This window comes from Ceratotherium simum, chromosome 33 (genome assembly GCF_057802395.1).
Source record: "Ceratotherium simum simum isolate JZ-2026a chromosome 33, ASM5780239v1, whole genome shotgun sequence".
NCBI lineage: Eukaryota > Metazoa > Chordata > Mammalia > Perissodactyla > Rhinocerotidae > Ceratotherium > Ceratotherium simum.
The window spans coordinates 16,332,159-16,349,348 of NC_141932.1; the positions used below are offsets into that span (position 1 = coordinate 16,332,159).

Sequence of the window (17,190 nt, forward strand, 5' to 3'; positions counted from 1 at the left end):
TCTACTGGGGCTTTGGGAAGGAAAAAAGGATGAAGATTAGCAACAGATGTTAGCTCAGGGCCAATCTTCCTCCAAAAAAAAAAAAAGATGCACAAAAGTGTCTGTCGTCGTGGAGCTTCTATTCTAACCATGATGTGGACAAGTTCCTAGTGCATGTGGCTATCTTTCCTCCCTCCTAAAGCTTAATTTTCTCATTTGTAAGTTAGGGGGTAGTGGAAAGAAAACCAGGGGGGAAAAATGGATGGGAAAGTGTTTGAGAAATTAAAAGGCACTGTTCATTATCATGTTAATCAGTTTTTAAGTAAATCGATAAACTTGCTCTTTCCCAACTCTCCACCCCTCACAAACGCCCCTTTGCAATATTCTCGACTCTCTTTCCAGGGGTCCCGGGCCAAAATGGAGGAGTGCCTGGCGGGGGCGCTCTCTGCGCCTGCGCTGCCAAGTGCCCTCTCTGCCTCCTGGGAGTTAGAGTTGTTCTTTTCCTCAGCCCGCCCACTTTGCTTCCTTCCCCACCTCCAAGCTCGACCGTGCTGCCTTCTGGGAGGTGTAGTCCGTGGCTGTTCGGACTCCAATTCCCAGCGGGCTTCGGGGCGGGAACCCGGAAGGGGAGGCTGGAGAGGAGCGAGTGGGGGAAACCCGCGTAGCCGAGGAAGCTGCGGCGCGAGGAGATGGTGAGAACCCCGAGTGGGGGCTGGAGGCGCTTGAAAGCTGGGGCGGGGGTTCGGAACCAGGTGGCGAGAGGGAAGAGGCAGGGGCTAAAGAAGGGGCTGGACGAGGGGAGATCGCTTGGGGGAGGGGATTGGGAGGAGTGGGAGCCCGAGGGAGTAGTACAAGAATGGGGGCTGGGGACGGGTCTTGGAGGTGGGGAAGGAGTCGAGCTTTGGGACTGGTTGTAAGGGAGCCCAGAGCTGGGGAAGGGAGTCCCGAGTTGGAGAAGGGGCTGGGCGTCCAGGCAGAGGCCCTGAACGGGGCAATTTCTAGGGGGTTAGCTCAGGGGTTGTGGAAAGACATGGGAGTCAGGGCTAGATGAATGAGGGGGTCTGGAGGCTCCGAGGGAGAGGCCAGCTGTGGCTGCGGTGGATTGGGGCCTCTGGATCGGACTGGGGGCAGGAGTGCAAGTAGAGATGGTGAGAGAGAGAAGTCGGCGGTAGAGTGGTGTGTGGGTTAGGCTCCAGGACTGGGGGTGGGATGGGGAGCGCGAGATTAGGGGTTTGGACGGAGCGATAGTTTGCCTAGTCCAGCCAGAGGCTCCCGATAAACAGGACAGTCCCAGAACTCTAGGATAACATGGCCAGAAGGGGTCATAGAGACAACCTTTGGCACTCTCGTTTCTGCAGTGGAATTTAGAAAAGTATAGTTTATTTGTATGGGCAGTCTAGCATTCAGATCTCTTATTCTGCCGCTCCTTTGTGACCCGGGCAAGTCTCCCCTCTGTGAAACTCTGTGCCATTATCTGTCTTGTCGGAACAACATGCCACTGAGAAAAGAGGAGGCTCCTAAAGATCGTTACCCTGGCTGGCAGTAAATCCTCAGTCTCAGAGCTGTTGGTGGGAAGTTCCCCACCCCAGGAATGTAACTCGGTCACAGGTGCTAATGAATTCCCTCCTTTTCAGCCCAGGGGCATTTTTTTCTCAAACCCTGGCTCCCATCTGGGCACACCCCAGCTCAGATGCCTGCGGGGGGCTCCCCACAGTGGATTACAGCTCCCACTTACTGTTTAGAAGTGCCAGGAAGGCCCTGTTCTTAGCTGTTTGTGCATATTAACTCGTTTAATTCAGACAACAGTCCTAAGGTGTAGGCACAGAGAAGTTAAGCAACTTTCCCAAGGTCATCCAGCATTAAATGACAGACTCAGGATTCCAACCTAGGCATCCTGGTTCAGAATCTGTGGTTTCACTGCAGTAATTTAGTCCCCTGACCTTGTACTGAAGTACAATGTCGTGAGTATCTGCCATTTACTTGCTTTGTGACCTTGGGCAAGTCTTTTGGCCTCTGTTCAACTATAAAATGGGATGAGTAATCCTGGAAAGGTTAGAGGGTTCAGGGAGGCAAGCTTGTAAAGAGTTTGGACTAAGTGCTGAATCTACATGACTTGTCATTTTTTTGAATGTGAATGGGAAACTGTGACTTGAGAGAGAAGGCAGGTTGAGAGGGACCAGTGAGGGAGGCATTTTCCCTTTCTCTCCCAGGTTGCCCCCGTGTTCTGACTCTTCTGGTTCCCTACCCTCTACTCCTAGGCTCCCAAGTCTAAGGGTGACTCCCTGAGGGGGCGCTCAGAAACTCAATCTGTCCCCATCCCCATCCCTATTCCCAGCCAAATATAAATAATTCACTTGCCTGGCCCAGCCTGGCCCAACTCCAGGTATTTCAGTGAATAGGAAATATTTCTAACAACTGTGTGTTTTTTTTTTTCTCCCTCAACGTTTGGGTCATTTTGGCCTCGCTGGGCAGCCTGGCAACTTGGTAATTCATCTTGAAACAGTTTGGTTCGTTTGCTGTAAGGTTTCAGGAGTTTTAAGTCGTAAGTTCTCTGACTTTGATAGGAAAGCTTATGATTAAAAGTCTTGGCTTCAGATAGGTCCAGGTTCCTCACATCTGCTGCTGTGTGTCCTTGGTCAAGTTGCATTCCCACGCTGGGCCTCAGTTTTCTCGTATGTAAAATGGAGCCATGTTCCAACCATGAGGCTCTTGTAAGGAGTTGATGAGGTAACGTATATAAAATGCCTAGTGCCTATGAAGCTCTCCATAAGTGGGAGGTGTTTTTGTGATTTTTATTCTTTCAAGAAAAATGTATTGAGCACACACTCTGGAGCCAGAACCCAGGTTTGAATCCTGGCTCCATCACCCACCAGCTGTGTGACTTCGGACAAGTCACTTAACCTCTCTGGAACTCAGTTGCGTCTTCTGGAAAGTGGGGGTTCATTCTATGAGTAGTCTACAGTGTTGATAGAGGACCTACTATGTGCTAGGGCCTGTATCAGGTGCAGCCCAACACACTGCCCTTGGGGAGCTCGCAGTTGTCACATGGCTGGGACAGTTTTGCAGCCCTGGTGGTGCTGGCCCGCATTTTTCAATACTGATTCATTTTCAGCCCCTCCTGCCAGCTCGGCCTGCTTGTCTTTGCTTTCATGGATTTTTAACACTTTGTCTCTGAAAACCTGTTGGTTTAGGGAAAAGTTACCAACCTCTCATTCATCCGTGTCCCTTTATGTCACATCTGGGTGCCCTGGGGTAACGTGACACTCTTTTTTCCTTTCCATTATTTGTTTGTCTTAGAAAATGTGTCTGCTTTCCAAGTTATTTTGCCTTTTCTTAAAATCCTAAATGCGTTTTCAGCCTGTGCTAGTCTGAAGCTTACTCATACAAAATGATATTTTTACCATTTGTAATGGTATATTTCTAGCAGCTCTGGGAAAGCTGCATTATTCGTCAAAGCACAGGTTTTCTGAAAGGCTTGGTTTGTCACCTGCTCCGTGATGCTGTCCTGACCCTTTGGTTAAGATCATCACCTCCCCCATCTTATAGTCCCGATCCCCCTTTCCTGCTATATTTGTTCCCCACAGCACTTGCCACTTTGAAACTTAACTGTGTGTTTATAGAGCTTCTCTCCAATTAGTATGTCAACCCCATGAGGACAAGGATTTCTGTCTCCTTTTCCCTGCGTATCCCCAGTGCCCAGAACAGTGGCTGGCACACGGCAGCTCTTCTGTAAATATCTGTTTAATTAATAAGTGAGACTCAGTACCCGACAGTAACAAAGAGTGGGTTCTGGTGTTATCTGCATTTTATGGTGGGAGAAACTGAGGCACGGAAGGTTGAGCACCTTGCTTGAGGTCACAGCCCCAGAAGTGGGGGAGCTGGGTGAGGTGCTGGTAGGCCCTGCCTGAGTTCTGTCTGCATCCTGGATTCTAGATCCCGAGGATCAGATGATTCCTACCTTTGGAGAGCTGTTAGTTGGAAAGCAAAACTTGAGAGAGAGAGAGAGGCCAGCAGACCCCGAGGCCAAAAAGCCAAGAAAAAGAGTATGGATGGAGCAGGATTGTGGACAAAGGGGCGGTGATGGCGACAGGGGTGGCGGGTTCCGGAGGGTGGGGAATAGAAGGAGCAGGACCAGGAACAGAGCCCTGGTGTCCTGCCACCGGTTCCTGTGTGACCGTGGGCACCGCTCTGTGCCCAGCCCTGTGCTGGCATGACCCTGACAGCTGCCACCCTGGGATGGAGGCGCCCCAGGGGAGTCACCTGAGTCAGTGTAGGGGGGGTCAGGCATCTGCTCTTTATCATTTGGTTTATTCTGTTGTTGTTTCCAACTTCTTAAGTTGCACGCTTAGCTTTTTGTGTGTGTGAGGAAGATCAGCCCTGAGCTAACATCTGATGCCAATTCCCCCCCCCCCTTTTTTTTTTTTTGCTGAGGAAGATTGGCCCTGGGCAATGGCCACGGGCCCAGAAGATGGCCCGTGCCCATCTTCTTCTACTTTATGTGGGACGCCGCCATAGCATGGCCTGACAAGTGGTGCATTGGTGCGTGCCCGGGATCCGAACCTGTGAACCCCGGGCTGCCGAAGCAGAGCGCGCACACTTACCCGCTGTGCCACCAGGCCGGCCCCTGCTTAGCTTGTTAATTGTCAGCCTTCCTCCTTTCTTTGTGTATTTCTGGAGACACGGTCTGCCTAGGCCTGCTGCCTGGCCATCCTCCTAGGATCTTCCTTTACTTCCATCAAGGAATTCCTTTTGCCTTTCTTCTGGGCTGGATCTTATTTCCTTGATCTGATAGCTTCCTTTTTCTTGGTTTACTCCTTCATTTTGGTGGAGCAAATCCTCCAGTAGCTTCCTGAGAAAGGGTTCCTGGAAATGTATTTTTTGCATACTTCCACCTCGCATGGGAGGGTGTTCAGCAGGGGAGTGATGTGGTCCGATGTGTGTCTGGAAAGATCTCTCTGGCTCCCATGGAAAGGATGGAGCCAGAAGAGCTAACTTAGGCCAGCGAGCCATGTGTGGAGGCTGGAGCAGCTGCGCCTTTGAGGAGAGGTCCCAGCCTTCCAGAAAGCCACAGGGAGGAGGGGAGAGAGGCCTTCACCCAGGTCATTGTCCTTCAGCAACGGCAGGTGACAGGAACAGATTCCACGTAGCTTGGGAGGGCATGGGGACAGCTCCTAGAGGAAGTGGGCTCCTGCCTCTGTCCTGGGAGCAGGATTTCCACGGGTGGACTTGGCTGGAACCAGCCAGCTTTTCACAAGAGGTCCCCAGTAGCAAATGTGTGGAAGGCAGACAGCATAGTGGCGTCGTTTTTTTTCAAATACGCATTGCACACCCACGATGTGCTAGCGCATTGCTTCTCAAACTGAAATGTGCATCCGAATCCCCTAGCCATCTCGTTGAAGTGCACATTCTGATTCAGCAGGGGTCGGGTGGGGCCCGAGGTGATGCATTTCTAACACACCCCAGGGGCTGCTGCTGGCGTGGGGGACCACACTGAGCGGAGCCAAGTGCTTGGCGCTATTCTAAAAGCTGGGGATACAGCAGTGAAAAAACTAGACAAAAATACCAGCCCTGGGGGAGCTTTCATTTTAGTGAGGTGAGACCGACAATACACTTTATAAACAAAGTTTATAGTATATTAGATAGTAACAAAGGCTAGGGAGAAAAATCGGGGAAGGGGAGTGTATATGGCTGTTGGTGGAAGCTCCAGTTTTAAATCAAGGAAGGTCTTCCAGAGGTGATTTCTGAACAAAACCTGAAGAAGGTAAGGGAGTGAGCCTTGTGAATACATGGGGAAGAGCATTCTAGGCAGGAGGAGCAGAGAGTGCAAAGGCCTTGAGGACTGAATGAGATGATCCACGAAAAGGGCCCGGAACACTCATTAAATGAAGCTGCTTGCACTGCATGGACTCCGTGTGCTCTGCAGTCAGCCAGGCCTGTTAGATTCAGGGCTCTGCCGCCAAGCTGTGACCGGGGGCAATTACTTAGCCATTCTCTGCCTCCATTTCCTAATCTTTGAAATGAGATTAAAAATAGTTAGACAATGTGAGAATTAAATGAAGTAATATTTGTCAAACGCTTCGAGTAAAGGCTCCCGGTGAGGGCTCCGTGCCAACTGCTGTGGTGATCATCATTTTCTCTCTAATATATTCATGTTGGTCACGATGGGACATCTGCCCCCTTTCCCATGCGCTCTTCTTGGTGAGCTCAGTGTGATCTCTGTGTCCCCAGTGACCAACCGAGGCCCAGCACCCAGGAGGACCTCTGCGTAATGTCACGCTAGGGATGTAAAAATGTGGATTTTCTAATTGTTGGGGGCATTCCATCAAGGGTGTTGGTTGTGTGGTTCAGGTCCTTAGTAATTTTATGTTTTCAACCCATCTCTCATGGAGAGAGATGTTAAGGTTTCCCATTACGCTGTGGATTTGCCAAACTCTTTGTCAGTCTAGTTTTTTGCTTTATATGTTTTGAGGCCGTGTTATTAGCCTCACATATGTTGAGAACTTTTGTGTATAATGGGTCAGCTTGTTTTGTCACCATCTTTGTCTTCAATAATACCTTTTGTTTTTGTCATTGTTATTTTTTTACATGGTAATGTCACCTGTCTATTTGTCTCTGGGTTCGGATTTGCCTAGTCTGTCTTTCTCCATCTTTTATTTTCAGTCTTTCTGGGTCACGATGTACAATAAATGGGTCTTCCTGGCACATTCTCTGAAAGCTGACTTAGTATAGGGGCTTGTGCTGGGCCCAGTGTGTGGGGAGTTAGAAAATTCTGCTCTAGTGACCCTGCTGGCCAGGACACAGACAGCCTGGGTGTGGAACAGAGTTTACACTGCCTTTAGGACATGGAGCCTCAGGGGCGGGAGCTTTGATCCATTCAGTCCCATGCTGGGCAGTCCTGCTGGGGACACCATGATGACCATGATCTCTCTGACCCTTCCTCCCCACCTCATCCCCCCACATCAGGGAGTTCACAGTCCAGTAGTGGAAGAGACAGATCCATCCCTAGACAGTGATGACCCAGAGTGGGCAGGGCTGGGACGAGGGAACCCAGAGGTCCCCCTCTGAGCAGGTGGGCAGTTTGCAGGAAGGGCACTTGGGGAGCCTCTCTATTAAAGTTACATTTGAGTCTTTGCTCAAATAAGGAATTGGGCCAGGTGGGCATCTGGGGGGGAAGCATTCCAGCCAGTGGGAACAGCAAATGCAAAGACCATGGAAGGAAAGAGCTTGGTGACTCTGAGGATTAGATAGCAAGGACACCAATGTGGGAGTCTGACCCAGCCTGGGGGGTTAGCTTCTTGGAGGAGGTGATGGCTGAGCTGAGACCCCAGAGAGTATGTAGTGAAACAATAGAGGGCAGCAATCTGGAATCAGACTCCCTGGGCTCATATCCCTGCTCCAACTCACACCAGTTCTGTGTGACCTTGGGCTGGTTAGGTCACCTGTCCTGCCTCAGTTTCTTCATCCATACAGTGGACATGATAATAGCTCCTACTGAGGACCAGACAAGGCCCGAGTACTCTTAACTACTCTCTGTGTCAGATCAGATGCCCACCTGGCTCCATGGGGGGTGTGGATGAGTTGGGAGGGGTGAGGCTGGACCAGTGGAGTACCTGGGCTTTTTCCCAAGGGCACTGGGGAGTCATGGCAGGTTCTGAGCAGCATAGGGACAGGGTCGGGTTTCTGTGATGTGCAGGATGGCTGCAGGCAGGCAGGACGGGGGCAGGGTGCTGTGGGGACAGGTGATGCCTGGACAGGGGCCTGCAGTGGAGCCACCCTTGGGTGTCTCTTGAGTTGGCCTGGCACTGAAACGATCTAGACCAGCGCGGCTCAACAGCAATATAATGTGAGCCGTATGTGTAATTTAAAATCTAGTAGCCACATTAAAAGAGTCAAAAGAGATGAAGTTAATTTTAAATATTTTTATTTAGCTAAATTATATCCTAAATATTATTTTAACAGGTAATCAATATTAAAAAGCCATTATTGAGGTATTTCCTATTTTCTTGTACCAAGTCTAAGTCAGATTTGAGGCGCCTGGTTGGAAAGGCTAAACCCAGAAGTCCTTTTGGTCACTCGGCCTGAGCCTTGAATGCCAAGCCCACTGCCCATTTGTGTGATCCCGCTGCCCAGTTTCCCCCCGCAGTAAATCTCGGCCCCTAAGTTTCCCAACTAAAGGTGGGCACTCTCAGATCGTTCTGCCCGCCTCCTTCTGCCCTGGAGTCTCAGTCCCGGAGCTGCTTGGCCCTTTAAATCTCAACTGTCAATCAGGGCTCCTGTTTAGAGGGAACGTCGCATAAGAAACCTCTCGTTGAATGCCATGGCCTCCGTCCTGGCCTTGTTCCTCCGTTTAGCAGGAAGTTGGGAATTGCTCCACGCTCTCTCAGCCTCGGCTGTTTCCACACCCACTCCGTCACCTCTCGCCTACTCCGCCCTCTTTCGAAGTTGGGCCCCTTCGCCAAGGCCTTCCTTATATGGGCACGGCCCCGAACGGCGGGCGCTCATTGGCTGGGGCCGTCACGCGCGCGTCTGTCAACAAAGGGGCGGAGGGAAACTAGTCGCGCGCCCGCCTGCGCGAAGGCCCGAGGAAAGTAGCAAGGGGGCGGGTCTCTTCTGCGCATGCGTATGTGCCTCCACCCTCTCCCGTTGCGAGGGGCGGGGCTCGGGGGTGAGGGCGCTTTGGGGGCGTGTCTAGGTTACGAGGGTCGCGTGTGGGGATTGGCGGGTTCCGGGGAGACAGTTACAAAATTTGGGGGTTCTGTTTGCCTTTAAGCGTATTTTGGGACTTGGGGGAGTTTTTGCCTGGGTGTGGGGGATACTTTGGTGTTCACTTGAGCTTAGGGGGCGCCTTGGGGTTGGATTTGGGGTTCTTTTATAAGACGGAAGGTTCGGTTGTGTCGTAGGGGGTCTCCTTTGTGGTTTGGGGTGTTGGGTGGGTATAGGATGTGGGGAGCCACGGAGAGACTTAGAAGCAAAGAGTCTAAGAGACCAATTCTGGGGCCAGAACGCGTGGGTTTGGGTCTGCCTCGACTTCTTCCCACCTGTCTGAATCCCGACACGGGATTCCACTTTTCTGAGCCTCATCGGGAAATCTGGACTAAGAACGCCAGTTGCTTCACAGGGGCCAAGGAGGATTAGCAGGAATTGTTAGAACAGTTCCTATCAGCTCCCAGTGAGCGGGCAGTAAGCACGTGTCTGCTATTAGAACATCTGTGAGGCTTCTTTGGGAGTATTTGGGGGGGCTCTTCTGGCTTGGAGAAATATGTGGTTTGGGATTAGTTTTATGTGCTAGGGAGTTTTTATATTTTAGTGAGTTCTTTTGCATTTGGGGAGCTCCTGTGGAATTAGGGAGTACATATGGAGGTTTAGAAAGAGTTGGAGGTGAGTATAGGATTTCAGGAAATTGGGCATCTGTGAGGTTGGGAAATTGCTGTGTGTGTGGGAGTTCTTGGTAGGCATGGGATCTGTGAGGGGTGCCTTGAGATCAGACCTTCTGTGCTGGAGGGGATATATTTAGGTTTAGAGGTTTAAAGTGGAATTTGGAAAAGGCATTGAGATTCTGGAATAAGAGTAGAAGTCGTTGGGGAATGTCAGGGGGTGCCTAAGTTGTAGAGGGATCGCATCTACAGAGAAGGACCTTTCTGCCTTGGTGTCTATTCCTGGGTGTTTAGATGTATTGATGGTTGGTAAACTTAGCCTTCTATAGGTTTTACAGGCTTTGGTGATTTTTTTTTTTTTTTTTTTTTAGCAAGGAACTGGGATTTCAGCAGAGGCTGTGAGTATTTGAGGGGTAGGTGGGATTAGGGATTATGGGGTGTAAGGATTTTTAGGATTGGGACTCCCTTTGTTACTGGTGTCTCTGGATGTTGGAGGCTGTCTGGATTTTGAGTGGTGTCTACAGGACCACGAAGGGAATGGGGTTTTAGTGGTATCTCTGGAATTGCCTGAATTTAGAAGGACAGTCCATACTGCAGGAGTCAGCAAACTTTTTCCATAAAGGGCCAGATAATGAGTGTTTTAGGCTTTGCAGGCCATATGCTCTCTCTTGCAACTACTCAACTCTGCCATTGCAGCATGAAAGTAGCCATAAACAAATGAGCATGTTTCAATAAAACTTTTTTTGCAAAGACAGGCAGTGGGCCACTTTTGGCCAGGGGGCCGTAGTTGGCTGAGCCCTGGTCTATAGGCATGTGGAAGGTTCGAGGTTTGGAGGGTTTTTTGGTTTTGAGATGTCTGGAGGGAGATGGGCCAGGGAATGATTGAGACTGAGGGATATGCTACCTATTGCTCCTGCAGTGGAAAGTGGTCATGTCGGACTCATTAGCAGAATTGCCTGCAGATTAGGTCCTGCACACAAAGTCGCTGCAAAATAAAATGGTCATTATTAAGAAAGCCTGAATTGCAAAGTTCAGAAACCAAGTTTGAGGACCTGGTTTTGCGCTACATAACCCTTCCCCACTCTGCACCTCAGTTCACCTGTGTGCAATTTGAGGCGGCTAGACTAGAACAGGCCTTCTTATCCCGGGAGTCTGTGGCTGTGTTTGGGGAATTACCTGCACAGTCTTGTGCAAGTGTGTGCATTTTCCTGGATGAGGATACACAGCTTGAAGAGATTCTCAAAAAGCCCCGTGACCTGAACAAAATGAAGAGCTGATTTCTTAAAGGCCTGTCTGGCTCTGACCTCAGATTTTCTTCCCCCACTCAGCCCACCTCCTTCCTTCCTTCGTGGGCTCAAGCAGCCATAGCTGGGGGCAGGGCTGGGAATTCTTACCTGTCAGGAACTGGTTACTGGGTGAGCAAATAGAAAAAGAGAAGCTGTCTGTCACATGATGCTCTTGATTACATTTAAAGGTTACGGCAGCAGGAGGCCTCTGGATCGTGATGAAGGCAGTCAGGCAGTGGAGTGTGGTCTGTAGGGTTGGAGCAAGCTGCCAGCTCCAGCCACGCTCTGAGTTTAAAAGAGCAGGTCCCATCCCCTTTGCATCCCTCCATTAGCTCAGCTGTGCAGTGGGGCAGGAATAGAGTTCTTGGTGGTCTAATTTGGTCTGTCCTTTCGGGGGAGGTTGAGGTTGGGGTGGTACTGGGAGGCCAGGCTGTTATCCCAGCTCCCCAACCTCCTCTTCCCTGTCTCCAGGTGGCCTGTGGAGCCCCCCACCACCCTCCAGGTCCTGAGATGTGGTGAACCCCTGCCTGTCTGCCACCATTGCCCAGAATGGACCGCGGCGGCCTCCTGCCCTTCCAGCTCTGGTGCCCTCGGCCCTTTGGCACCTACTCGCAGAACCAGCCGCGCCCACCTTCCACAGCCCTCAAGCCGGCAGCCTGCCCTGAGCCAGGCAGCGGGGCTGAGCCGGAGCACGGGCCTGCCCACTCGGAGAACACACCGCCCACCTTGGCGACGGAGGCCCCCGCCTCCCAGCCTGCCCCGCTCCTCTCAGCAGCAGCTGCTGGGGACGAGGGTCGAGTCCTGCTGGACACGTGGTATGTGATCAAGCCTGGGAACACGAAGGAGAAGGTGGCCTTCTTTGTGGCGCACCAGTGTGGTGGGGGCAGCCGGGCCAGCTCCATGAAGGTCAAAGGGCACTGGGGCAGTGACAGTTCCAAGGCGAAGCGGAGGAGGCGCTGTCTGGAGCCCACGAAGGCTCCGCCGGACCCCGGGGGCCGGGAGGGGCCCCCTCCTGCCGAGGGTGCCCCAGCCTCAGCCTGTGAGGATGTGGACCTGCTCTCTGTGGCTGAGATGGTGGCCCTGGTGGAACAGCGGGCCGCCCTGGCCCTGCAGAACTATCCGCGCCCCGGCACCCCGGCACCCGTGGTCTTCGTGTCAGCTGAGCAGGGCGGGCCCACCAAGGGGCTGGGGTCTGAACGGCGGTCTGGTGGCGGGGACTGCAGCCGTGTCGCCGAGGCGGTGGCCCACTTCGAGGCCCAGCGGGACAACCCTCCGGCCAAGGGCCTTCGCAAGGAGGAGCGGCCTGGACCGGGCCCCGGGGAGGTGCGCATCGCCTTCCGTATCTCCAATGGCCGTGAGCCCCGTGCACCGGATGGCAGCTTGCCCAACGGGAGCGGGGGCCGGCCCGGCTGTGCCTACCCTGGCAGCCCAGGGCCCGGGGCCCGAGCCAAGGACAAGATCACCTGTGACCTGTACCAGCTTATCAGCCCCTCTCGGGATGCCCTCCCCAGCAATGTGGAGTTCCTTCTGGCTAGGGCGGATGAAGCCAGCGAGGGCGAGACCCCAGCCCCTGCCAGGCCCGAGGACACTCCCCCGGCCCCCCCTCCACCCCCCGCGCGGGACTGCGGAGCGTCAGGCTTCCACGTGGATGTGGTGGTGACAGGCGTGGTAGACGAGTGCATCTTCTTTGGCAAGGATGGCACCAAGAACGTGAAGGAGGAGACCGTGTGCCTGACCGTCAGCCCCGAGGAGCCGCCCCCACCCGGCCAGCTCTTCTTCCTCCAGTCCCGGGGGCCAGACGGGCCCCCCGAGCCTCCCCCAGCTGACTCACCGGCCGCCGCGCCAGGCCCGGACGATGCTGAGGGGACAGCGGACACCTCCCTGTGCCGCCTGTACCGGCACGTGTCGCACGACTTCCTGGAGATCCGCTTCAAGATCCAGAGGCTGCTGGAGCCGCGACAGTACATGCTGTTGCTCCCCGAGCACGTGCTGGTCAAGATCTTCAGCTTCCTGCCCACGCGGGCCCTGGCGGCCCTCAAGTGCACCTGCCACCACTTCAAGGGCATCATCGAGGCGTTTGGCGTGCGGGCCACAGACTCGCGCTGGAGCCGCGACCCCCTCTACCGGGATGACCCTTGCAAGCAGTGCCGCAAGAGATACGAGAAGGGCGACGTGTCGCTCTGCCGCTGGCACCCCAAGCCCTACCACCACGACCTGCCTTACGGACGTTCCTACTGGATGTGCTGCCGCCGAGCCGATCGCGAGACGCCTGGCTGCCGCCTGGGTCTGCACGATAACAACTGGGTCCTGCCCTGCAACGGGCCAGGCGGTGGGGGCGGCCGGGCTGGCCGGGAGGAGGGGAGGTGAAGCCGGGGGAGGGGGGGGAGAGCCCACCATGCCCACCCCCTCCCCCTGGGAGCTGAGGGCCAGGACTGAGCCAGCAGCCCCTACCCCCAGTCCAGGCAGCGCTGACCCCCGTCCAGAACTGAGATGGGGCTCGGGGATGACCCAGGACGACACTCGGGTTGACTGACCCCATTGGTTTTCTACTTTTCAGACCCAGGGCCGTGGACCCTCAAGTAGGGTGTTTTTTTAATCAGCATCTCAATTTCTTCTCCAGCCCCAACACCCTCCCTGCCACTTTCTACACCCCAGGGACCCACCAGCAGGGAGCAGACGGCAGCTAATTTTGGTACTACTTAAGAGTTCCCCCATTCTGGCCCCCTTCTGCTCCTTCCTCCGATTCTTTGTCTCTGGAGCTGTGTTCTCCCAAGAGGCTGCAGCACCCAAGGTTGGGTCCTCTCCTAACCGGTGACACCAGGGCTCGCCTCCTCCTTAGGAGTTGGGGGCCATCAGATCACAGATCAAATTTGGCACATTTCCTGGCAGCCTGCCATTTCTAGATGTTTTCCCCATTAAAACAATAAAAACCGCTGTTTTCTCTTTAACCTCAAGCTACCTGTCTCTCTAGTTCCCCTAAAGGGGAAGAGGAAAAAAAAAAGTCAAAAGTATAAAAATCCCCCCTCTCCGTTATTTAAGCTATTGCCATCACTCCCCCCCCCACCAAAAAAAAAAAAAGAAAGCTGTGAAGCCCTCTGCCTCGCTCTTGACAGCGTGGGGGGCCGGTGGGCAGGGACTGTGGGTTTGAATTTCTGGCTTGTTTTTCCTTCCACTCTACTTGTTCAGGCATTGGGGTCTCTCCGTCCCCAGCTACATGTGTTTCTTTAGAATCTTTTGCTCATCTGAGACCTTGATTTTCAGGCAATTGGTCTGGGGTATTTTTGTTTGTTCTGTTTGGGGTTTCTTTTTGTTTTTTTCATCATTGTGGTTCTGGAAGCTTCTAGCTTGTGGCATCTGACCAGTTTTGCATTGGTCCTTTCTATAAAATCAATATTTATAAGGCTGGGCCCAGACTGGTTTGTGTGTTGTTCAGGGAGGGGGTGTGGGGGAAAAGGGAGTCATGGGCCCGTGTATGGTGGGATGGAAAAAGTTGAGATAGTTTTTATTTCTTTAGGAATTCAGTGTTGGGCAGGTATGGTGGCCCTGAAGTCATCAGGAACCCAGCCTCCTTCTAGCTCACTATTCCATCCTCCTTTGGCTATGGCCCTCATCCTCATGGTGCACAATGGCTGCTAGAACTCCAGCCATCACCATTTTGCATGAAGGGAAGCCTGCTTCTTCCCAGAAGTACTACACTACACTTCTTTATACATCTCCCTGGTCAGAACTTAGCCATATGGAAGGGCTGCAAGGGAGGCTGGGAAATGCAGTCTTTTAGTTGGGTGCATTATGCCCAACAAAAAACTCTTTTACAAAGATCCCTGTAATTAAAGCTTTAAAATATTCACTTAATTTTTTACTAAAGAAAAAGGGGGAATTAAGACATTTTAAAAATTCAAGTATAAAAGAAGAGGGGAAAATGGATATTGAGAGGCAGCTAAGTCTCTGACATTCTTATCAGAGAACCAGAATTTCCAGAGAGAGTAGGATATCTCAGAGTAGTTATTTAATACTTAGATTTTAGAATCAAAGAGACCTGGGTTTGAATCTTGGCTTGGTTTTGTAGGACTTCAGTTTCCTGTGGAGGAAGGGCCATATTATTTGGACTATCCTGCTGAAAAAAAGAAGTAAAAAATCTTAAAAGCATCAAATAGCCAATAAAATACAGTTAAGGATACACTAAGCCAAAAATTTAAGGGTGAGGGTACATGGGGCCCTGAAACCACTTCTGCTCGGAGAGCATTTGCTGATGTGAACAAATTTGGGTTTCCTACTTGTAGCCTTACTGGGACAAGCAGGCAGAAGTGAAGGCTAGAGCCTGCCCAAGGTGGAGAATCTGATAGGAGCTGGCATCACACCGCACTATAAGCTCAGGTAAGTATGACCCAGAAGACTGCAGAGATGTTCTGAATGGCGAGGGAAGCACAAGACCAAAGGAAAGAAAAAAGCAGACCCTGAGAATTGGTCACAGGCTGGCCCTTGGCTCAGGTTTGCAGGCCAGGTCTGCATTACCTATGTGTTCCGGGGTACTTCTAGCTCAGGTGTCTGGCAGAAACAAATGTAAATCTTCTGGTGGAAAAAACCGTCATCTAGAATCACCACCAATAATTTTCCAGACAGTTAGTACATAGTTAAATAACCAAACATGCATGGAAGTAACAAGAACCAGCAGAAATGAGAGCAAAAACATACCCACAAAGGTTTCAGATGGTGAAACTGTCACTCGCAGATTATAATGCAAGAGCCTGGAAATATGGGCAGGTAACCCAGACCTGAAAAATGGCCTACCAGCTATGGAAAGAAAAAACCCACAGACATACACTAACCAAAGTAATAACTCAGTGGCTGGGCTGCATGGCAGATTAGACACAGCTAAAGAGAGATTTATTGAACTAGAGTTAGGTCCAAAAAATAGCATGGAGACAAAAACAAAAGAAAAAAAAAACCTGAGTCAATATGAAAGAAAGGTTACAGAGGACATAGTGAGAAAATGTAACACATTAATTGGCATTCTAGAATGAGAAGAGCAAACAGTGCAAAGATAATATTTAAAGACCCGATGGTTGCGAAGTCCAGACTGGTAAAAGATTAATCAGCCCAATGAGTCGTAAGCAGGATCAATAAAAACAAAATGTACACCTGGCATATTACAGGGAAAGTGTCTAGCTATGTGATATGTGGCAACTGATTTCTCTGAAGCTCAGTTTCTTAATCTGAAAAATGCAGATACTGACAGTTCCTCAAAAGGTTGATATGTGCAACATCACGTGTAGCATGCTCAACAATTGTGCCTATCAGATACACCACCTAGTGGCCCCTCCATAGCGTGAAACTGGGGAAGCCCAAGTCTGGGAGATGTGGGAGCTGGGGAAACACTGCCTTACCAAGCTTCAGCAGCCTTATCCATAAAATGAAGCTCATAATCCTTACCCCGAATTCAAGCAGAAAATGTGCCTCAGGCCCCTTGCTCAGTCCTGGTGTGTTGCACACTCAACCAGGAGGTGGTGCAGTAAGGCGTTGAGGGCCAGGGCTGTAACTGACACACTGCTTCCCCTCGCTAACATGGAGACAGTGGTCTCGCCTACTTCTGGGGTGGCTGTGACGCTAAGGGGACATGGTGCACTTTCAAGTACTTGGCACCATGCCTGCCACACAAGAAATGAAGAAACCGGAACTGTCCCTGTGGTTTGAGACCCTCGCCACCCCAGCTGTTGATGAATGTCACTTCCCTGTCTGAACTCTGGACTTCTGCCAAGTCCGCCTCTAAGAGGCCATTAGTCCCCTGCCCTGACCCCACTCTAACTTGTGGCCAATTAAAAGCTTCAGGAGCTACTGTTTGTCAACAATCTGTTGGTCCAGCACAAGTGATTTCTGGAAGGGAGGTAGGACATGGGGTTAGGAGCACAACTGTGGGTGAGAATCTGGGCTCTGTAACCAGCTGGTTGTCACTCAGCCCTAGCCACTTCATTTGCAAAATGAGAACGGAAATTGTACCGACCTCAGGATGTGGGGGAGACTAAATGAGCTGATGTAAAGTGCTCATGGTGCCTGGCATACAGTGGGTGCCCATAAATTCACTGTGGAAGAACGTGAATTGAGGACCTTCAGTTTGTCCTCTCTTATTTGATATCCTGAGTTTCAGCCCATGAGTTCTCTTGGGTCTTCTCCAGCCTTGAGTTGGCTTGGAAGGCCGATGCTCACCTTCACTACTTAATAACCCTCCATCCTGGCCTGGCGTCCCTGCTGCCTATGGGGTCTCCATCCAAGTCACAAAATCAGCAGGCATAGAGCCCAGCATAAGACTCCCTTTCTAGGCGCCCTCCATTTTACGGTTTTCTTTAGGTTGCTAAGCTGTGAACGCACCAAACTGTAACCTTAAGGGCCGCGTGTCCCAAACTTTGCTGATCCTGAGTCTTCCTGAGGTGCTGGTTACAGAGTCCCAGCGGCTCCCTGGGGTTCTGATTCAGTAGGTCCCCCCCAGACTAGAATGGGAGTCTGCATTTTTTAATAAGCAGCCCTGTTGAGTCTAAAAATGAAGAGTTGGGAAATAA

At 51.7% G+C, this 17,190-nt stretch overlaps 1 protein-coding gene across 2 annotated transcripts; it reads left to right on the forward strand.

Moving 5' to 3' along the window:
• Positions 1 to 585: 585 nt before the first annotated feature.
• Positions 586 to 14,044, forward strand: FBXO46 (F-box protein 46). Of its 2 annotated transcripts, XM_087421533.1 has the most exons (3): positions 615 to 671; positions 9,725 to 9,751; positions 11,111 to 14,044. In XM_087421533.1, exon 3 carries the CDS (start codon positions 11,189 to 11,191, stop codon positions 13,004 to 13,006), a length of 1,818 nt encoding a protein of 605 aa, XP_087277659.1. In that variant the 5' UTR covers positions 615 to 671; positions 9,725 to 9,751; positions 11,111 to 11,188; the 3' UTR covers positions 13,007 to 14,044. The 2 variants fall into 2 exon arrangements, with proteins under 2 accessions (XP_004440222.2, XP_087277659.1); XM_004440165.3 differs by lacking the exon at positions 9,725 to 9,751 and having other exon boundaries at positions 586 to 671.
• The last annotated feature ends 3,146 nt before the right edge of the window (positions 14,045 to 17,190 follow it).